We start from the raw sequence: 22448 nt of genomic DNA, 5'->3' as shown, positions 1-22448 counted from the left end.
ACTGACTCATAAAGAACAGGGACCGCTCCTTTGTTTAACACTAGGACCACCCAAGTTCTAAAATACTTAGATCTCCTTGAGCTGCCATTTTTCTTTAATGGAACAGTCAAAAATGTTTAATGTGCGTCTAAAAATCCTGAATGTAGCTTCCTGTAAGCAAACAACGACCAATCACCACCAAAATACTGCGGCGATCGCTTTGATATTATCAGAGATTAAGGTGGGCCTAAGTGTAGATGTGCTCGTGAATTTTCGTGGCAATTGCTCGTAGTTTTCTAACATTAAGCCACGTTAAGCTTTTTGACATGAAGGGTTTTAGACGGTCCCATTTTGAAGGCTTGTGCTTTGAACCAGTCCACCGAGTCCCTTCCGTTACAAGTGGTATTGCATTACCACCGTGTGGAGGTTGAGTGTCACTGCACTTTGTTATAGTGATATTGATTCCCTGCGTTGTTGACTGAGTCCAGTAGCTCTTCACTGGAATGAGGTTGCGCTTGCTCAGACTCGCTGTCTCAATCCTTAGACTCAGCCTTGTCAACATTTTGAAACAGATGTAATGCTTCCCCTACTGAATAACAGTTTTTTTAATTGACCATGGTGACTTTTCTCAAAAATCGATGCTGTCGCTGAAAAGTGGTTAATATGGAAACCCGGCGCAGGAATAAGACTCATAAATATTATTATATTTTTTAATACAATAAAATGGCAGCATGAGAATAATATTTATACAGGCACATGAAAAGTTGAAAGGCCAGGAACATTGTTAATCCATGCAAACAGATTAAGTATTACAACACATCAAAAGCTTGAGAGCTGTCAAAATTAAGGCTGGGAATTCTAGTTGAACAAACGGCGCCCTTGTGTGGTTGAAGGCTGCATTATTACATTATCAGGGGGGGAAAAATTAGACTTTGGTGCTCTCATCCCTGCTAATGTTAACAACCCACTGCCCCCATGCTCATCAAAGCGAAGTAACACCGTGTAAAACTATATCTCGATGTACTGTCCTCTCGACTCTTCTTCACGAATACGCGCAACCACACACACAAAAATAATCCTGAAAAATGCCCCAAAACGTTGACGATTGATAGAAATTCTCTGAAGTAAAACGCCTTCAAAACAATGGTTCTGGGCATGACCACAAAGGGCAATGCCTTGTGAGATTTTACTGGAAATACTTCACACCCACTCTGTGCATGTAGTCCACTGAGTAGACGTGATGAATCAGGGGGTCACTAAACCTCCCTTTCAAACATTTATCAACAGTAAATGTTAACCTCACAAGAAATGAAAGGGGGGCCATTTCTCAAATGCGTTTTCCTTGACTACTAAACTTTTAAGTGTGTTTACTAACATATCTTTACCTTCATTTCTCTCACAGGTGCTAATGCAGTTTTCTTTAATATTTTTAACCTTTTGTGCAAAATGTGCTTGTCTCTGTAGTCTTATTTCAATTGTAGCTGTCTCAACGTAGTGTAAGTGTAAAATTTGTGGTGTCAAATTTGTTCCTCACTGATAATTAGGTACTGTGTGTCGGGGGGTGATATCAAGTAGGCATGATACAAGACTGTAAAGGATGTGTGACTGTACTGTAATGCTGCCACTTACTGATAGGCCGTGATATAGGCCAATGTTTCAGGCAGATTTTGCCTCAAGTTTGGCACGACACATTTAAACGTTCTCACACATTGTAATTCCAGCCTGCAGGCTCCGAGGCAAAAAAGGAGATACAAAAAGTTTTGTCATCAGGAGACCTGAGAAAAGTGAACTCTTTGCGGAAGAACTCGCCGGACGGAAGGTTTGTTGTTTTCCTGATGTTGGAAATTAGTAATTGCATACTGTACATTTGAAACACAATTCTATTCATAGGTCGCAGTCTTTTCAGTAGTTGTTTGTACTTAAATGTTTAGCAGAGTTCGTGGAAAGATGCGTTTCTGGGGCAAGACCAAACACAGTGATAAAAAGAACTCCAGAGAGAAGCTGATTTGTGGAGCTGATTCCCTGGAAGGAGACTATGGAGACACTGGGCCATTGCTGAGAGAAGGTCTTCAAGAATGTTTTGTTTTGTTTTTCAAAATCAATTATGGGTGGTTGAGTGTGGACACAATGGAACCTCTCCACACTCACAGGTTACAAACTGTGCTCTCACAATGTCTCTGACGGAGTTTGTGGTTTATTTATCAGGTGAAGAAAACCTTTCACCCCGCTACAGTCCTGACCTGATGTGGGATCGAGGGTTGAGAGACTTGAAAGAGAATAAGGAACCTTCACCCAAGGTGAAGCGAAGGCGCAGTGTCAAGATCAGCAGTGTTGCCGCGGAACCTATTCAGTGGCCAAGTGATGGCCTGCAGATCCTCACCTGCACCCACGACTACAGAAGCATGAATGACTTTCTCATGAAGAAGGTAAGGCCGCACACGCACACACACCCACGCACGCACACACATTCTTTAAATGACTCCTATTGCCATGTACTTAATTATTTGGGTATTAACACAATCGTGAAATATTTTTGTGTCACTTTATGCATCACAATGAATTTGAAATCAAACAGTCAAGATGTTCATGGCCCTCTTTGCATTTGTGTTGTTGCATTTTTGCTAGCTCCAGACGGTTCTATGAATCCCGAATGACCGCCACGGGGCGGTGCTTAAAGCACTGAATGTTCCCTTTGCGCATGTGCGGTGAGAGTATGCATACCAAATTAGTCACCCGTGACACCCGGATGACCTTGGACGTATATAAGTTCCGGTGCCACCTTAGGTGGGTTTCCTACGGAATCTTCTCGCGTGAACACAAGGATTCCGAGTGACAGGATGCCAGGACAGGATGGCGTTCATTTGGGATTCATGAATAATCTGCTTTGAAGTAACAATGAAGCAAAGCCCACCCGGCCAAGACACTGCTTGGCAGTCAATTGTCAAAAAATGTGCCTCGTGTTATTGTAGTAGGCTGCATGAAATGCCTTTAATAAAATTCTCAAGGATGAGACGTAATTATTTTTGTAAAGCCACTGTGACCATCAGACCATCAGGAATTCTTTTGAATTCCAATGCATGTATAGAGACAAAATAAGACATTCTTTAGCGCTACATTTAGTCGACCTGTGATGTTTGGTTTTAGATCAATGACCTGGACACAGAGGACAGCAAGAAGGACACTATGGTGGATGTTGTATTCAAAAAAGCTTTGAAGGAATTCCGTTTGAATATCTTCAACTCCTATTCCACGGCCCTGGCGGTATGGAATCCCACCAGAATTACGGAGGGTTCTCACAGCACAATTCAATCTGCTTTGGCTGGAAATTGTTTCGAAGGTGACTTGATCAATTCTTTGCTCATCTTAAACCAGATGGACGATGGCAAGAGCATCCGCTACAAAGACCTCTACGCTCTGTTTGAGCAAATCCTGGAAAAGACCATGCGGCAGGAGCAAAGGGACTGGAGAGAGTCTCCCGTCAGAGTTTGGGTTAACACCTTTAAAGTCTTCCTGGATGAGTTCATGACTGAGTATAAACCTCTGGACAGCACACAAACGAAGGTAATGCCTTCACAAAATTTGGAAGGATATTCATAGTTATTTTGAACTCATACGTTTGAGCTACACAGGGTAATTCTGAGTATTTTGAATGGTGTGGATCAGATGTTTAAGACACAAGCTCATGTTCGGGATGTCTGTGTTTGTTTTACAGCAACCTAAACCTGAACGCAAAAAGAGGAGGAAGAAAGATGCAGACATTGTAGGTTTCTTCACTGACACCATCCTTATTATATAGTATTTATCTTAAAATTTAAAGGAAGGTTACTTACCTTTACATTCTGTCTAATACAGCTAATTTATACTGTGTTGAGTTAAACCAAGCATGCAGCCTCAACACACTACCAGCACAATAGAATGACGCGCTGTGTCAAATAGTCTGCCTTTGCAAATGGGATGGGGTGATACTTTAACAATCTTTATTCATAATTGGGGTTGTAGTTTGCAGAGGTGGAGAACTCATAATGACAGCTGCGTGTCATAAAACGCGCAGAGGAGGACCCAAAAGCAGGAGGCAAAAATCAAGTGCAATCTAAAGTATTTAATTAAATGTAAACAAAAAGGCTAACAAGGCCCTGGAATAATTCCAAAACAATAAGGATGAACAAGAAACCAAACAAACACTAGGACGAGTTGACTTCGAAAACAGACTAATGACCAAGGACAAATGACAACGAACCAACAAGGACTGAAAGAAAGCGGGGAACCAAATTAAGACAAGTTGACCATACAACAAGGAACACCTGGACAAGACCCAGAGGGTAGGAGGGAGTTGATTGGCTAACACCAGGAACCGGGATGACAAGCACAGGTGGACTCAATAATTGAACGAGAGACAGACAAAGGAACGCATGGCACTGCAGCTAATATTTGATTTACCTCAGTTGTATGAGTGGGTCAAGAATATTCGCAACAGCTCTCAGCATGATGCTCCTACTATCATTTCATGTGTAAAGTTTCACCCTACTGTACACCAGTGTATACCACAACCACGGTTCTAAACATGACATAATACAACATGATAATGCCTTAAACTTAATCTGTCATTGCGTAAATATAAATATTTGATACATTTAATGTATTGGATCTTATATTGCGCAAGTGGCCATAATATTAGTGATTGTTGGTGTTCTGTATTTGATCTACAGTGTTTTATGTACACATGTGAAGATACCTTACATTATTCTTATAAGAACAAGATTTTTGTCAGTGGGGATTTTTGTGAATTTATCCAGAGAATTTGTAAGACCAGCAGGGCCTCATAATAAAACATTGCTGTAGCTCATCCAGGCATGCCAGAATGGATCTTGTTTTGTGTATTTGGAACCAAAACAGCCATTCCTTCTCTCTACTGTTTGCTGTTGGAAGCAACCAATTGTCCAAAATGTGTATTGTTATGCCGAAGGTTGAAGATTCAAGGGCAAACTCTGAATAATTCATGAGAGGCGTTTTCCATTACTTTTGGCCAAAACGGCGTTTTCATATACCGTACGGTGCAGTTAAACCTTATGTGTTCCACTCCCATTTACAGGTGGAGGAGCATAATGGCCACATCTTCAAGTCCACCCAATATAGCATCCCCACGTACTGTGAGTACTGCTCATCGCTCATCTGGATGATGGACCGTGCCTGTGTTTGCAAACGTGAGTATGCTTGCGGACTACATCGTGGATTTTTAAATGAATCATTTGTGAAAAGAGTTGTAATACTATTTCATAATTTGGTAATTTCTGAAAATAAAAAAGGGACCATACATTTGATCTTGCTTGTTAGCAGTTCTATTAGTTATGTATGTTTGTAATTTTAACGGAAAACAACATTGCCAGAAGGAAAGTCCACTTCTTGCCCTAAAACACTTAGAACCGCTAACATGATTGCGGTTTAACAGATCATGTGATAAAAGCACACAATAGATTGCGTATGACCTAAAATAACACTTAATAGATATTGCTTCTCTGCTTCATAAAGACTTTCTCATGATCTCACCTGACTGCACCATCAAACGCACATATACTGTACAGTGTCTGCTTGAGTGTGGCCTTTGAAAGTCCCATCCCGTCCGTCCTCTCTCCCTGCTGTGTCCTAATTGGATTGTCTTCAACTGGACTCATGGGGTCTGTGGCTCTGTGTGACTCGACATTTCTCCTCACAAGTTGTCCTTTCTTCCCTCAGTATATTCTCCTCATGCACGTCGATGCTGCTCTGCCGTTCTCATCGAATTGTTTTTGTCTTTTGACTGGACTTTTTGAAAGATGAGGAGGCACTGCCTTTCTGTGGATAATGCCAATAATGCGTTTGATTTTTCTGGCTGTGTTTACCCAGTGTGCCGTTACGCCTGCCACAGAAAGTGCTGCCAAAAGACGACCAGCAAATGCAGTAAGAAGGTTAGTCAGCCACATCCCAGTCCAATGACTTGAATTGTGTTATTGTAGCCCTATGTAGTTATTTATGCATTAATACTGGCCAGTTTTATGATAGAGATCCCTTCTTCAAGCCAATGCCTTTTGACTACAGTATTAGCAAGCTAGCTGTGTGCCTTGTTTGAATGTTATTGGTGTGTCTGCATGTGTACATGTACATTTTTGAGCAATATTTTTGTCCCTTTGAGCAGTTTGACCCCGAGCTTTCCCCGAGACAATTTGGTGTCGAAGTGTCACGCCTGACAAATGATGAGCGAACGGTGCCCCTTGTGGTGGAGAAGCTTATCAACTACATTGAGATGCATGGCCTCTACACTGAGGGAATCTATCGAAAATCGGGCTCCACCAATAAAATCAGAGAACTGAAGCAGGGACTTGACACAGGTAACTTTTTTCGTGACAGTTGCTTAAAAATGGGTATTGACACCAAAGATTTGAAGATGGCTGCTTATTCACGTTGAACTTTGTTTTGCTTTTCTGTTCTGTCTCCGTGTTGCCACAGATGTGGAAAGCATGAATCTGGATGACTACAACATCCATGTCATTGCTAGCGTGTTCAAGCAGTGGTTGCGAGACCTTCCGAGTCCTCTGATGACGTTTGAGCTATATGAGGAGTTTATACGTGCTATGGGTGAGTCAGTCATCAGCATGTATTGTGTTCAAATGTCTTCCACTGCACATTTTTGAGTGCCTAAAAATAAAAATGGTTGTCCTTTCTCAGGTTTGCAGGATAGGAAAGAAATGATAAGAGGGGTGTATTCGGTTGTTGACCAGCTAAGCAGAACCTACCTGAACACACTGGAACGGCTCATATTTCATCTTGTCAGGTAAATGCAGATGATTAGAACATTTTGAAATACATTTCTGATGGAGTATTCAGACACTGTATTCGTTCTGTCAGGATTGCTTTGCAAGAGGAGACAAATCGTATGTCAGCCAATGCCTTGGCCATAGTTTTTGCTCCCTGTATCCTGCGCTGTCCAGACACTATTGATCCACTTCAGAGCGTCCAGGACATCAGCAAGACCACAGCGTAAGCAACCTTGACCTGGAAAATACAAGACCAAAATATCATGCACTATTTTTGTGGTCAACTAAGCTTAGTAGTCCCACTGAGGTGTATTTTTGTCCCTCCATAGGTGTGTGGAACTTGTCATTTGTGAACAGATGACCAAGTACAAAGTGCGACTGAAGGACATCACTACCTTGGAGTTTGCTGAAAATAAGGCCAAATGCAGACTGACTTTCATCCGAAGATCAATGGTATGATCACACTCTGAATGTTATTCTTTTGGAAAAGGCTTAGCAACCCCTACGTTACTTCTGCTCGGTGCTGTTTCATCATTTTCAAATCCTCCCGATCATGGCCTTTACTTTGAACAGTCACCCTTACTTAGAGCTCTTGTATTCAGTGCAATACGGTAGTGCAAGTTGCAATATTGTAATAGTAATTCTAATAATAAATTTGATTCACAATACACTCTATATCCCAAAAATTATCTCAGAAGTGCTAAAGTAACACGATACAAGTGAATGTGAACTCCGTGTTTCAAACTTGCGAAAAGTTTGGGGAAGGCCCCTTTTTTATTCCTGCATGACTGTGCCCTCGTTCACAAACCGAGGTCCGTAGGCATGCTCATTAAAAATTTCGAATGAACTAGAACGAGATAGTGAGCCGGGCCCTCTTGTCGAACGTTATGACTTAATAAATCTTTAAAAGCTGCATAAAATATGACAGTAATGCAAAAGTATGCCAACTTTATCAAATCAATTAGAATACTTTAAACCAAAAGTATGTGATTTGCTTTGTTTTTTCTTAGGTGATAGCTGTTTACAATTTCTATCTTATATATTATGATTATAAGAATTATTAAAACAAACTATCTGCCTTGAACCGACCTTTGAATGCGTGTCAGGAAAAATCGTTCTAATTTCCTCATTTCATTTTTATGTCTATTTCACAGTCAAATGCACCTAAAAAGGTAAAGTATATGTTGATCGGTGGTGTATCTGTTGTGTCCTCAACTGTCCTGTGGTTTGTGGGTGTTGTTTTTGTGCTCGGCTACATTTCCAATGGTTTCCATCCAAGGGGTTGGGGTGCCTGTGACAGCGCTACCTCATTATGTGGTTCGCAACAACTTTTAATGCATGAAAAAGATCTGCAATTAGTGTGACGACAGCCTTCCATTCAGGTTTCAAATTATAACACGAGCTTTGTGGGTTTCTCCACAAATTTAGCAAACGTATGCTATTACCACTGAAGAAATTACTGGGGTAGAGCACATTATACAAGATTATTTAAAAAGGAATAAGAGTAGTCCAAAGTGATGATCGAGTCTGATGTCCTTTAAATAATAATAATGATGATGATGATGATGATAAAATAACAATACAAAAATGTCACTGTCGATCTGTCAGGCTTTTAGACCTTTTTTTAATTTTTTGCTGCTTGGTTAATATAGACTTCACAACTTTGGACAATTTTAGGTGGTTTAGAGTCTAAACTGTGATGTGTAGCACGGATTTGGACACTTATTGGCAAGAGTGAAATGCTGCAAATGTTATCAGAATATAACATTGAGTGTAAAGTATGTGCATTTATGTGCCATCAGCACGAATAATACATAAGCACGTCAGTACATATGCTTGTCAGTAAGTGAGAGTAACCTGGAAAACATATTTTACTATACATTAGTTCCAGTAAATAAAAAAGGGAAGCAAAAACCCCAAATTCACCAGATCAAGACAATAATATAACATTTAATAAGAAACACTCAATCATTTTTATTACAGTAGGTAGGAAATGGCTGCATGAATTAAATCTACATAATGATCCATAGGAGTGAAGTACGAGTTTGACTTTAATTATGAACTTCTGAAATAAAATGAACTTTTCTGTGATATCCGAATTTATTGACATGCACCTGTAAATTTTACCTGAAAGACAACACTATAGGTTTGACCTAATGTAAAAAAAAGACCACCACAGACTGTTGAATTTACTCTCTGTATTGGAGCTAAGATGTGCTACCTGGAGACTCCCACTGGCTGCCCACATCACATGAACCCTGCTCTCATCCCACCGATTTGTTTTCCAGGGAAAAGGTCACTTTAGGCGTCTAAGCTTCCACTCGCCTTCACCTCCCGTGAGCCCGCGACTTCAGTCTTTGACAGACGCCGTAAAAGAGGAGAGCGAGGGAGACGAGGGAGACGAGTCTTTGGTCGGAATCTCCGAGCATCAGCAAGCCGCAATGGAGCAGGAGGAGAGAGTGCTGACGGAGCAAATTGAGAACCTGCAAAAAGAGAAGTAAATGCTGTCACTGCACATAATTGGCGAGTACCTAATGATGCGTGCTCAGCTCACATGCTAATGTGAATGCGCTTGCTCTTGTAGAGAGGATCTGACTTTCGAGATGCTGACTTTGGAGCCGCGAGCATCAGATGATGAGACTCTGGAGTCAGAGGCCTCGATCGGTACAGCTGACAGCTCTGAAAACCTGCATGTGGAGTCTGAAGTCATTACAGACTTTTCTGGTATGTCACTATATATAAACTGTAAATATATCCATCCTGCTCAACATAGCCCTCGTGTGTCATAAAAAGATGATAACTTAATTGTCCATATGTTTCAGAGAGTGGTCCATTTTTGACTTCCCCTTGGTCACGGAGGTCTGATGGAAAGAGCCCGCGACGTCGCACTCTGAGACGGCAACCCGACTCCCTAGATTCAGTGGATTCTTCCTCTAGTGTTTCCCCTTACTCCTCCTCAGCACACTTCCAGCCGTCGCCTTCCCCCATCTCTAGCAGCCGTGGCTTTCGGTTCCACTCCACTTGTAAGTCTCCCTCTTCGAGCTCCGGTGCGTCACAGGCCCAGACTGCACCTCACGCTTCCCGCAGTGACAGTTTCAACTGCAGTCCTACGGCAGAGCTGGAGAGCGTGTTTGATGAAACACCACAGTTTACCAGCCGCGGCACCTTCAATCCAGAGAAAGGCAAACAGAAACTTGGGGGGGGCAAACATGTATCCCAGAGGCATACCAGAGAAAGCAGTGGTCACAGCAGGGAGCCACCAGACATACAGCAGCAGCTGGTGTTGTATGGCAATAATGAATTCATGGTATGAATGATGACACGCCTTGGAAGCACGCTTACTTAGCCTTTAAAACCTGTCAAAGAATTGTACCCAAGTGCCGTGTATAGTGTTTCCACCACCATTTGGGGGGCCAATGTAGAGGTACAAGATGGTCAGCGGATGGAGCTCCACTTCAGTGGCCAAAGCAGCCACCCAAGCTCTCACAACAGTGCCTTGGCAGCTCCACACTTGGCACCAGGAGGAGACACGCTGGTCTGGAGGACAGAGCAAAGGGAATGTTTGAAAATGTCCGAGACCACAGCATCAGTGAATATTCCAAGGCTGGAAAGCTGAAGCATTTTCCTACAAAACGAAAACATGACATCAGGGATAGCTGATGTTGCATTGAACCAGACTCTGACAATTATTAGCTGCTCTATGAGTTTACAGTTCATTACAATCAATGTATACAGTGGTTGCTTGATTACAAAATATATTTTCCCCATATATTTAATGAATTTTAATGTTACACAAATTCTTATTAGCCTATACAGATATAAATACTGTACAAAGCCGGAACACCAGCTTATGCTGGGTAGTTGAAGTCAAATATTTATCTTCTCTCTTTTTTTTTTTTTTTTTTAGCTATTTTGGTCAGAACTTACAAATTTGGGCAATGGGGGCTATGAGTTTGTGTCCATGTGCCAAGCGCTCATGAGAGACTATACTTAACTTGTACATGCTACTTTTCCACACAAGGGACATACCACCATCAAAGGGACCAAGATAGCTGGTGTGTAATTCCTGCCGAGGGGACCTATATGCTGCGAACAATGTCTGATATGTATAGAATACTTGCATTTAACTATTTAACAGCCATAAAGCAACTGTAAACTACAGTCCATATGTACCGTGTAGTGAACAAAAAATGCCATCTATCATAACACCCTAGTATCAAACCCTCCCCGACTGTTTGCTCAATAGCAACCAAAAAATTACATAAAACCAACATTTTGTCTTTCTTGCTTCCTGTTTTCTGTCATCCGTAGCCTAGAAGTGGCACTTGATCTCAAGAAAGTGTTACATGGGAAAAGATCAAGGTCTTTGTGGTTTCTAAGGTTAATGATTGTAATAGCCTAAAAGGTTGAAGAACAACTTAATGTGCCATCCATATAACGTACTTTTTGTACAAAACACGATATAATTCTTAACCTTGGATTTATTTTTTTTAATCAGGTGCTGAAAGATGAGTGTTTTGTAAAATGTTTAAAACCTGATGATTTATCTCTGCTGTGATTTGACTTTTAATTTATCAAAGCACGTTTCATTTCTGGCAGAGACGTTGTCAGGTCTAATAGTAATGAAAAATGTAATGTTAAAAAATGTGATTTGTCTTGTTGAGGTGATCAGAGTGTGGATATAAGACTTTTTTTTTTTTTTATTAAATAGTGCGTTTAGTACTTGTAGTTATTGGAGCACTAAGGCAACACAAGGGGGTGGGGTTAATAATTCTGTGAATTTTGAATTCCTTTTTTTAAAAAAACAAGAAAAAAGTGACAATTTTATTAAAGGTTTTGCTACATCATCAAAGCCATGCTGGTTTATTACGTGGTTGCACCAAGATGTACTCGGACTTTTATTTTCTCTTAAGATCCGAACACTAACTTAGTGTGGAGCAGTGTAGGTATGTGATAAATGCAAACTATGGGTGCGTTGCGTTAAAACATGGGTGCCTCCAAGAGATAACCTCTAATCCCGGCTGGTGTAAAATCGATGAAAAGTGACGCATCCATTGTGCTGTGACGCGCCTACCTGTGGAGAGACGCATGCGCAGCACGCCGCCGCGGCGCCATCAGGAGCAGCTGCAGCCAACCAGGGTGAAACAAGGTGCCTGCCTATCGAGAAGAAAAACCCAACGCGACAATGTCGGGATTTGACAGCAACCCATTCGCGGACCCTGTGGACATAAACCCCTTCCAAGTGAGACTTTGTTTTCGGGGGGGAAACGACGTTTGTCCTTATTTTGGGCATTTGGATATACACTAAAGAAACCTGTTTGGTCGGTTGTTGGGTTTGGCCTCAACATTAACTACCGGAACAAGCGTCACTTTTAAGTAAATATAAATATGCAATGTTTTTCCAAATATATGCTTTTTATAAAGGAAAGACTAGAAATAAGCTTAAAGTGACTCTTGACTTGACCTGAACAGGTAAGAGTCGCAACAGGTGCCTGTTGCTGGCATTAAGCCAATTGTTTGACTACAACGCCATTTATAAACCATTTTTTAAAAATCCGAATTAACTCGTCAATTGTGTGAGGAGCATTGTTGCATTTTCCGGGCTTGTGGACCTTTACGTGTTTCTGCTCGTTCTCGCTTGTCTGTAATGTTTTAATTTTGAGCGGTGTACGTTCTCGTAAGTGGTCCATATTTGCTTAGGAAAGGTGTTTGTTTAACCTCGAGACGTTTTAACAAAGACTTGAAGGCTCCAGGGCCACGAGTCGCTTAATAGTTAATACACCGTCTCGAAAATGTGCCCTCCCCATGTTCTTCCTGAACTCAACCTGTAGTATTGCTCCAAATGACTTATTTTCTAGGATGCTTCAGTCACTCGGGCCACCCGAGGAGCCGTTGATGGTATTCGGGAATACAACCCATTCTCCACTGAATTGGTGAGCCACTTGTCTTTTGAAGTGTATCGCACTTATTCCAACCTTTAATTCTTTATCACACACATTGTGGGGGGAAAAACGACATCCCATTATGTTATACAGAAGGATCGCAGTGACACGACCATCCCCATCTCAGCTGTTTCATCGCAACCCGCCATACTGCAAACCTCTGTGGAGCAGAGTTCACAAGTGAGACACACAGGCAATCTTATGGATATGAAATAAGCAGATGTGTAACACTTGGGGCTTAGTGTGCTGTGGCTTTCAATGTCAAATCTGAAGCTGAGTTTGTCACATCGTTGTTTTACATTAGCCATCTAACTGGAAACAGATGTTTTAGAGCACTTGTCCTCATTAGGATCATGCGCTCAAGCTGATCACAGACATGGGTGAGAGGCACCTTACACCCTGGACGTGTTGTCAGTGAGTGACAGGTCACATACGAACAAACAAACAAACATTCACATCTATGGACAATTTAGAGCTGTCACTTAACCTAACATTCATATTTTGGAGTGTGTAATGAAGCTGGAGTGCCAAGAGAAAAAACACATCGGGGAAAAAACATGCACACTCCACACGGAATGGCTCGAGCTGAGATTCCAACCTCCAGTAGAATGGCTCGATTGTGTGGCTGACATGCTGACCACGAGTCCACCATCTATTGCCTCATTTTGTTATATGCGCACAGTAAATGAAAACAATTACTATTGACTTTCTTAAATACCTAATAGTGTTTTTCAAACTTATTTGAGTCAAGGCACATTTGTTTTATTGAAAAAAATCCCACGGCACACCATGTGCTGAAATTACGAAAAAGAAACTATTTTGACATGTTATATTGTTTATATAAGCATTTTTTAACATTGAAGAATGACATTATATTATAACGTCTTGAATAGGAATTAAATACAAAGAAAAAAGTATTTAATAATGTTTTATATTGACAGTCTGAAACATGGGCCTGTTTGGATAAACATGCGTCACTAATTTGCTTGTCTCTAAACAAAGACAATTAGCTACGTGCTCCTACTGCTACCTACTGGTATGGAAGAGTACTACAATGTAGTAACTACCGCACAGGCACACTAATTGGATGATTTCACACGGCACACCTGACAATGTGCCGTGTTTGAAACACACTGACCTAATATATGGTCTTGGAGCACTAATGAAGACTCTTAGCTTTCATTGCAAGGCTACTTGAAGGAAATGTCTGTCTGGCAGTATTAGCCCAGTAGATTTATTGTTTTGAGACCGAAATTGCAATCTCAGACAATGCGAACTCAAGATCGTCCAACCTGCGTTTTTTCCAAAGGGCTGTTATCCCCCACGCTCATCAATCAGCACCATGGTACTGGCGTAAAAGGAAAAAAAAAAACAAAAAACGTTGCATCCAAGTCCTGCTCCCGCTGTCACCCATACTCCGAAAGTCATGTCTCTCACGGCTGCTTTGCAGTGCTAGCCGCTAAGCTACCGCAAGGACTTTATTTATATCTTAAGTCCATGCGTAGCAGCAGCAAGGAGCTGCGTGATGCTGATCCTTTCCTCCGTGATGACAAATAAACTACCCTACTAAAAAGTAGCGCTTTCACCAAGGAGGCGAGTCGCTAAGCATGCTAATTGCAAAGTTGGGAAAGACCTCAAATAAGTGCTCAGGTGTACTTTTCACAGAAGTTTGGCTAGAAACGCATTTCCTCCGGACAGCCAGCAGCTATGAAGAAAAAATGTGCATTACAATTACTACTTATCTAGACATAAAATAAGCTGACGGCTATTAGCATATTTACATGGAAATGCAAATTTTGAGTGGAAAGAGGCATAGAGGAAATTGAATATAATACTTTCTGACCCTTTTTAGCAGAAAATATTTACCTTTTCACTCACTGTGAAAGTGTTGTTCCGAACCCACTTTTTGGCCCCGACACCAATTCCGGTACCTTGCTGTGTAGCATTGCTTATATTTACATGGAAATGCAAATTTTGAATGAAAAGAAGCATAGAGGAAATTGAATATAATACTTTCTAACCCTTTTTAACTGGAAATATTTACCTTTTCACTCGTGTTGATCCGATGCCACTTTTTGGCCCCGATACCAATTCCGGTACCTGGCTGTGCGGTATTGCTTATGCCGATACTGTACCGATACATCGCCGTTTGAAAAATTAAAATATAAGCGCAGCAATTTTTCTTGTCATTCTAAAAAATTGCATACTCACTTGGATGTTCAATTATTCATATTTAAATCATCACTTGTGAAGTCTCTGTAGTAATATGTACACACAGAATACATGTGTTGAATAAACAGCCTATTTCCATAGCTCTTTGTGCTGATGAGAGCGAGACACGGGCTCCATATTCACATGAATGTGCGTTTGGATGAGGCTTCTCTTCTTATTTTCCCTCTGCGTGCGGCTCTCAAATATGCGCTCTGCATTCAAAGAATGATACCAGTATTGATAAGCAGTATCTGCGCTTCGTTTGTACTCGCTGATACAGAAACCAGCATTTTAATGCGGTTTTAATCAGCATACTTGGAGATACGGTATCAAAACAACATTGCTTTTCACCTTTAAATAACCCAATCAGAAATATTCCCATTATGATTTTTACGCTTTTACACTCACCATTACTGTTAGGACCAAAATATTCAATCAATGAATGATGATATGAATTTCAGGCCATATTGCTAAGCCCTCAGTCTCTGTTTGAAGCAGTTAAGTGCCTCGCAAAAATATGGAAAACTATTTACATCTTACACTTCTGTACAAGGAACATGAACATTAGTACAAAGTTTAAAACATTTTTTTGGTAAAAAAAAAAAAAAATGTATTTTCTATTTATATACTTTGACACATAAAAACCTTGAAAAGGATGGCCTCCCTCACAATACCTCTTTAGTGCATTTACATTATTAAAGTAATAGTTTTAATGTATTTGATGGTATGATGTCATATTTGTAAATGTATGTTGTAAATGTCAGAAAAATTGCAATACAATTTTTTCCTAAAATCGTTCCGCCCTATAGCCCAGCAACCCCTCTGTTTCATAACAGGCATCTGCTGCGGCAGCTGCAGGTCAAGCTAATCTGATCAAGCAGCAAGAAGAGTTGGAGAGGAAAGCAGCAGAGTTGGACAGAAAGGAGCAGGAACTTCAGAACAGGACAACCCAGAACACGGGCGGTAAGTCACGGCACTCCTTTAAATGGGTACGTTGTTCAACTGTTCGAGGTAACACAATTTGTTATTTTGACCATGCAGTCACTCAGAACAACTGGCCTCCCCTGCCCAAGTTCTTTCCCGTGAAACCATGCTTTTACCAAGACTTTGAGGCAGACATCCCAGAGGAATACCGCCGGATCTGCAAAAGAATGTACTACCTGTGGATGTGTAAGTATCCTGGATCGCACCACATAATGGATTCAGATCAATCAGTACTGCAGAGCACATCCGCTGTCCTTTTATTGAATTGTAGCTGGCATTGGTCTTGACTCACAATATCATGTCTGGTCGTCACTCACAGGCTTCTTTCATACAGGCCATCTAAACCGGCGTTTTGCCTGCTCACTGCCCTCTGTGAATGTATTGTTTATGTGTATAAGGAACTGATGCAAGATTTGGGGGTTGAAGTTGATTCGCGACTTTGCCACCTTCCTTGGCAGTATGAGAGATATAAGAGTCTGATATTTACACCTGAGACTCACCACCCACTTGGGTTGCCAAGATTAGTCGACTAGTCATGACGAGGTCGACAAGCAAAATCTTCGACAATAAATTTAATAGTCGACGAATGCTTTATTGGTGCTTTGATTTTTCTGTCGAACCTGCCTAATTGTCCAATTGGCTGTGATGCATATGCGCAGTAGTAGTAATACGGGGTCATCCGTGATGTAAACAGAAGCATTGTGGGTAATGCAGTGTCATGCCTGTGTTGGCAACAGAGTCCAAATGTTCACGTGCATTTCACCAAAAATACTTAATAGGATGCCAACCTCCCTTTCATTGGCAGCACGGTGATGAGAGACAAGTATCTAAAAATGAAGCACGTTGTGGCTGATGCCTGTTTTCATTTCTTTTGTAGGACAGTCGTGTCTTGAAGCCTGCTAGTAATGAGCATTAGCACATAGACTGTAGGCTACCATGTGTGTTTGATGTAACGTGATGTCCTGTTTTGAAATGCTAACATAACGTATCGTTGCGTATACTATGGATTACGGACACTCAGCGAGCTCGCGTTTATTAACAACCAAAACACAGTGTTTGTATGCCCGTGGTTGGCGTCAACACACAGTGTTACGTTTATGAACTCGGACATAGCATCACTCAAAGTAACGCAACATGACATATTTGCCGCAAGCTCTCAACAGCAACACAAAATAAAACACATAACCTACCTAATTAATTTACATTATACTAATTTACAGTGCTTAAAAAAAATACCTTCCTACTAATATTAAATTTGTTGTTTGTTTTTTCAGGTGCATATCACATTTAGATTGTGTAGATCAAATTATGCAGAATAGTGGAGCATATCGAAATGTTTTGGATTAAGGTTAAATAAACCAATACAAGTGTTTATTTTAGTTTTCTTTAGCACAGTGCATTTTCCTAATTTACTCCTCCTTGGCTCGAAACTAACTTTTTCAATGGTAGCACTGGTAGCACAAGTTGGTCACACCAACGCAGATTTGGTCTCACCCTTTTTTGGTGTGGTACAGCAGGACCATTTTTGGTGGTTAAATTCATTAATAGTGTTTTTGAGATCTGTCCTGTTTTGTAGGCGGTCCCTGAATGCATCGCGTGCATAGTCACAAGTGAAACAAAAAGTTTTGGTTTCTCCCCTAATGCATCTACTCAAGAGTTGGGCATTCCGTCCCGGGGACGGAACGGTCTGGCCCTCCGTCCCGGACGGATGCCCATTTTTGGGACTAAGGACGGGGGATGACAAGTTTTCAAAAAGGGACGGACTAAGCAAGGGTGTCTTCAATGTACGAAATATGATCATCTGAATCCAGATACATTTTTTAAGTAGACAATACAGCTACAAAAAAATGTATCTGGATCTAGATGATTTTATTTCGTGCAACCACTTGACAAAATAAAAGTGAGTAAATTCAACACACCACTTTTTTCTTGCGCATTGAACGGAGCAGCAATGTTTTCACACGCCTCTTCCCCGTTGCTATGGTGACTCGTCGAATCGGGGCTCCATTGACGCTGTCTTTTCATAGTTGTGGTGCACGGGCTTAACTCCAGGTGAATATAATCAGAGTTGAGTAAACTGATTCAAATCAGCTGTTCTGGAACTGGAAACTGAGTTTCCTATCTCAGAGTAGATCAATTCAGGCTTCAGGATTAGACTCAAGTTTGTTCAACCTGCTTTGTGAAACAGAAGAACGCCAGCAGTTGTACTTGGATTAATAAAAACGTGATAATTAAACTACGCCTGACGGCGTGTTTCTGAAAGATGCTACTATATGATAGATCTCGCCATTTAAGTTTGACGTTTTGGGCTAAAAAGACTGCTTGTTTCCTTGTCTAAGAAACATTCACAGTCGGATGATGCCGTGCATGTTGATGGGGAATCAGCGATGGGGAACAGGAAAGCCAGAATGTTTCCAAACAGGAGACCGCAGTGTACGCGGGGACCTTCGAGCTCTGGCTCTTTACTGGCTCTCACTGTTGCACCGCCACTCTCGTCTCCCGCATGCAACAGTCAGCGTCCGTGCATAAGCTCGCGATAATAAGTGGACCGAACCAAACGCAAGTGGACCGAACCGAACATGCCATACCGAAACGTATTAGTACACCCACGTGTACCATTACACCCCTAATAATGATGGGTTTGTTGTTGTGGAAGCATTCTTTTCCAGAGTAGTACAATTCGCTATTTGCGTTGACCCACCTTATTTATTTAGTTTAGTGACTGTTAAATTTAATTTTGCACCTTAGGTTTACTGTATGTATGGAGAATATGTGTTATAGATTCACTTTGCTGTGTTACTGTTTAGTTTGTCACCTGCTGGCAGTTTTGTGCATTAGACTGATAAGTGAAAGCTTTTGCCCATCAAAACAAGCTTCCTCCGTCTCTTCCAATTACTGGCATTTTACTGAAGGTGTTAAATTCACTCTAGATGCCATAGTAAATGTACAACTGCTTAAATGGTGAGGAAACAACCACAACATTCAGGATGTGTTCTCATACTTGAGTTCCTGCTCTACCAGTGAAATTGCGCAAGGTGACAGTACAACTTATTATACGGTGGTTGACCTGGCTGACCTTTAAGAGTGTCACACTAGACAGATTACTTTGACCTTTGGCGGTTCCACTGCCAATACAGTATGAGTCTGTCAATCAAATGCAATTGAATCAATTTTAGACCTCTTTAGATTGTACAAATGTGTCTCATAATATGGGAAGTGATTGCATATTTAAGTTGAATGTGTTGGTGAATGTTTTGATTATTACTGTATTGTAATACCGTCCTAGTGTCCCACTTCAAGTGTTCGACTTTTCATGTATGCCACTGATTGTGTGCGCAGTCCACAGTGTCACGCTGTTCCTCAACGTGCTTGCCTGCCTGGCCTACTTCACAGTGGACTCTCAGTATGGCGTCGACTTTGGTCTGTCCATCCTCTGGTTCCTCCTCTTCACCCCCGTCGCCTTTGTCTGCTGGTACAGACCCGTGTACAGAGCCTTCAGGTACACTGTGTCGCGTTGCTGGCTTTGCACGCGTGGACCAAATGGTTCATCAAGATTTTTGTGGTTTCATCCTTGAATGTGGCATTAATCATCACCTGTAACTACTTAATTTAATTGATGTGAATGTATCAGAGCGCTAACTGCTGTAACTCCCATTGATGACTCAATCCCTTCTTTGTGTTTGTGTCAATCTTTTTTTTTTTCAGGTCTGACAGTTCCTTCAGCTTCTTTTTCTTCTTCTTTGTCTTTTTCTTCCAAGTGGCCGTGTACATCATCCAGACTGTGGGGATCCCCAAGTGGGGCAACAGGTGAGTTGTACACTTGCGGGATAATCTGCATGTGGAGGGCGCGGGTGTGTGGCCACGACACGGTTGGAGTCGGAGCGTTGGGAGTGTTTTCTTGTGTGTGCTTCTGCTATTGTGGCCTCGACTTGAGCTTCTCCTTTGCGTCTCTTCGACAGATTGCTGTTGTCGTCTTTAAGGGTTCTAATACTTTGTAAGTGTGTGGCTCTTTTCTCTTTGCATTTCCTCTGGATACCCTTGAAGTATATCCTTTGACCTTTTTTTCCCCCCCAATTAATCACCGGTGAAGCTTTAGTGGATATAGTCATTCATTTTGTATACTGCTACACAGTGCTTCCTGTTTGTTCATAGTGTGTTTGGATGTGTGTCTTGTTGACAGTGGCTGGATTGCATCTATCAGCATGATCAACACAAACTTGGCTGTGGCCGTGGTCATGATGGTGGTGGCCGGCTTTTTCACCGTAAACGCCGTCCTGGCCGTCTTGCTGCTAAAAATGGTATTTCAAACTCCGCTTTTTACAACTTTGCAAAAGAAATGAATCATTTAGCAGACCACCTAAATGTTACCTTATGTGAGCCATTTGGTTCTTTGTCAAAGAGTCATAAAGCATATCAATTGACATCACTTAAACAATACAGTATTTATGCAGCTTTACAAAAAGGTATAGCGGTTCATCGTGAATTTGTTGTTAAACAGTTAGAAATGACTTATGACTGTCATCCATCAAGGTTCACTCCAAGTACAGACGTACAGGAGCCAGCTTCACCAAGGCTCAACAGGAGTTCTCTAGCGGCGTCCTGACCAACAGAACCTTCCAATCTGCTGCTACGACGGCTGCTCAGGGAGCCTTTAGTCGGAACTAAAGCATTAGACCGTGCCCTTTTTCCATTTTCTCTTGCTCTAGTCATATCCCTGGGGCACGTATCATAATAATTGGGCAAAAAAATAAAAAGTAACTTGACCACAATCATGCTGCCACATGGTTGTGGTTTGTGTTAAACAAGTGAGATATACAGGGAGCATGGGCATATGCTGTATATAAAAATGTACAAGTCAAAGCCATCGGTCTTGAATGGAGTATGAATTGCGCATGCTTTGAAATGCACAGTACAGTGAGCACCCCCATCACTTGTAGTGCAACATGAGGCTGTTATCAAACTAACATAGCTGAATTGGAGGAAAGGAGACAAGGGAGGGCAAATTTCATGATGTCACCACAAAAACATCCACTTGTCTGTTTGATCATGTCAAAGTGCTGCTAGTTTGCGACTTTTGAGAGCCCAGTCAAATTAGTTTGGAGGTTTAGAGTCTGTCAGTACTATTGGATTTTTTTTCCCCTGTGCCTTTTTTTTTTTTTTTAAATGATGAAGCAACACATGCTGCATACCGCAGAGAGTAACAGTGAAAAAGGCATGCTTGATGTGAAATTGTTAATTTTGGCCATGAGCAATGGTTCCCTGATAAACAGCAGGTTAGCAGCTGATAATGTGAAAATGAAAAGATGGCTGAGGTCAAATCTTTTCATAGTCTCTGCATGCACAGCCTCGCAAATACTGTATCTCTAGGTGAAGGTTACCGGTACTTGTTACTGCGCCCCTCTTTTGTATGTTTTCTTGTGTGTACTTCTGATAAGTAATGAAGGGTAGAGCATGAAGGAGTTTCTTTGCTTACTTGCTCAAATGAAGGGAGAAAAGTCACTGTTCACAAGCTAACATTAAGTAGTGCCACAAGCAGCTGCTTGTATTTTATGCAATTTGATTTGTAAAGAATTCCATGCTTGTTTGGAGCCCTAAAAGGGTGTGGGGCATTTTTATTTATTCTACTGTTGAGTTGCGAATGTAAACCATGTTTGAAAGTTGATTAACGAGCAAAAGAACACTATCTGTGTCCATTTTCTAGACACTGCTAATTGTATTACAGATCGCACCTGTGTGAAACTCAATCAACGTTGATAGTCAATTCAGCCTGACACTTATTAGCTTGTCTTTAATAGTAAATGGTTTTTAAACATACTTATTACATGTGTGGGTCCCCCCTATTTAGTTCACCGTTTTATCCAAATGTATATTCCGTGGTCTGGTGTCTGTGTCACTGGTTTGGCCTGACGTTCTGCTATTTCCAGTTCTGTTTTTAAGTCGGCTTTACAAATGTCGAATCTATAGCTGGAGTTGATAAAATAACCACTTTCAAATGTTCACAGAATTTTAACTTAACCTCGGTCTTCTCTATTAAGGCCCTGTAAATGCAAACAGATTGTGTAGTGTGTCTGTGCCTTAAGCAGATGTATTGTAACCTACCTGTTTCCATAGAACTTTTTTATTGTTTGTGGTCATCTCACTTTTCTTTCTCTCTTTTTTCTTACTGAAGAAATGATTTGTTCTTTTTAAATGTATTAAGGTATGTTGTATATATTAAACAATTTTTGATGATTTACTTTTCGGGCTTCTGATGGGACAGTTGATTAAATAAATCTCTCAATGTTACGTTGTACGGTGTTGTATCGTCCATATTGACGTCATCCTTCTTGTTAACTCACTCAGTGTCAAGGACATATTTTTCTTTTCACAGTCCAGCCATTCAATCCCAGGAATTTATATATTTCTAAACTGATATTTTTCAAACGTTAGGACATAAGTGGGTCTGAAAATGTCTGGCACTGAATGAGTCAAGTGCTTACTTTCTTTCGGGATGAACCCGACAGAGCAGGGAAACAAATGAACAGTTTAGTCTTTAAAATATATA

The 22448-nt window shown here is 41.1% G+C and overlaps 2 protein-coding genes across 13 annotated transcripts in view; both read left to right on the top strand.

The window, feature by feature from the left end:
* Nucleotides 1–11050, top strand: part of myo9aa (myosin IXAa) — a 114048-nt gene extending 102998 nt beyond the window's left edge. For 6 of the 11 annotated variants that reach the window (XM_086026777.1, XM_086026782.1, XM_086026783.1 and 3 more), the window contains 17 exons: nucleotides 1701–1798; nucleotides 1911–2044; nucleotides 2185–2405; nucleotides 3124–3240; nucleotides 3352–3540; nucleotides 3692–3739; nucleotides 5069–5180; nucleotides 5860–5921; nucleotides 6149–6341; nucleotides 6460–6588; nucleotides 6679–6784; nucleotides 6859–6990; nucleotides 7097–7220; nucleotides 7922–7939; nucleotides 9056–9264; nucleotides 9352–9491; nucleotides 9590–11050. In XM_086026777.1, coding sequence (XP_085882903.1) covers nucleotides 1701–1798; nucleotides 1911–2044; nucleotides 2185–2405; nucleotides 3124–3240; nucleotides 3352–3540; nucleotides 3692–3739; nucleotides 5069–5180; nucleotides 5860–5921; nucleotides 6149–6341; nucleotides 6460–6588; nucleotides 6679–6784; nucleotides 6859–6990; nucleotides 7097–7220; nucleotides 7922–7939; nucleotides 9056–9264; nucleotides 9352–9491; nucleotides 9590–10080 — 2523 coding nt within the window. In that variant the 3' untranslated portion in view covers nucleotides 10081–11050. The remainder of the gene's footprint in view (nucleotides 1–1700; nucleotides 1799–1910; nucleotides 2045–2184; nucleotides 2406–3123; nucleotides 3241–3351; nucleotides 3541–3691; nucleotides 3740–5068; nucleotides 5181–5859; nucleotides 5922–6148; nucleotides 6342–6459; nucleotides 6589–6678; nucleotides 6785–6858; nucleotides 6991–7096; nucleotides 7221–7921; nucleotides 7940–9055; nucleotides 9265–9351; nucleotides 9492–9589) is intronic. The other 5 variants (XM_086026785.1, XM_086026778.1, XM_086026786.1 and 2 more) reach the window with 3 other exon arrangements.
* Nucleotides 11051–11197: 147 nt separating this feature from the next.
* LOC147150363 (secretory carrier-associated membrane protein 2-like) lies at nucleotides 11198–22189 on the top strand. Of its 2 annotated transcripts, XR_015086304.1 has the most exons (10): nucleotides 11198–12009; nucleotides 12626–12700; nucleotides 12803–12889; nucleotides 15757–15883; nucleotides 15962–16090; nucleotides 19244–19403; nucleotides 19610–19711; nucleotides 19864–19898; nucleotides 20085–20202; nucleotides 20435–20582. XR_015086304.1 is itself a non-coding variant. In XM_086026787.1 (9 exons), exons 1-9 carry the CDS (start codon nucleotides 11953–11955, stop codon nucleotides 20567–20569), a joined length of 990 nt encoding a protein of 329 aa, XP_085882913.1. In that variant the 5' UTR covers nucleotides 11198–11952; the 3' UTR covers nucleotides 20570–22189. The 2 variants fall into 2 exon arrangements, 1 of the variants encoding a protein (XP_085882913.1); XM_086026787.1 differs by lacking the exon at nucleotides 19864–19898 and having other exon boundaries at nucleotides 20435–22189.
* The last annotated feature ends 259 nt before the right edge of the window (nucleotides 22190–22448 follow it).

This window comes from Filicampus tigris, chromosome 3 (assembly GCF_054856515.1).
Source record: "Filicampus tigris isolate MCC_2025a chromosome 3, RoL_Ftig_1.0, whole genome shotgun sequence".
NCBI lineage: Eukaryota > Metazoa > Chordata > Actinopteri > Syngnathiformes > Syngnathidae > Filicampus > Filicampus tigris.
Note: the sequence above shows the minus strand (reverse complement) of the source record. Positions and strands in the feature narration are given on the sequence as shown.

Coding starts and splice junctions, on each gene's coding strand:
- LOC147150363 (XM_086026787.1), top strand. CDS start 11,953: ATGTCGGGATTTGACAGCAACCCATTCGCGGACCCTGTGGACATAAAC. Junction 12,010..12,625: donor TGGACATAAACCCCTTCCAA/GTGAGACTTTGT, acceptor CTTATTTTCTAG/GATGCTTCAGTCACTCGGGC. Junction 19,712..20,084: donor ATCCCCAAGTGGGGCAACAG/GTGAGTTGTACA, acceptor TCTTGTTGACAG/TGGCTGGATTGCATCTATCA.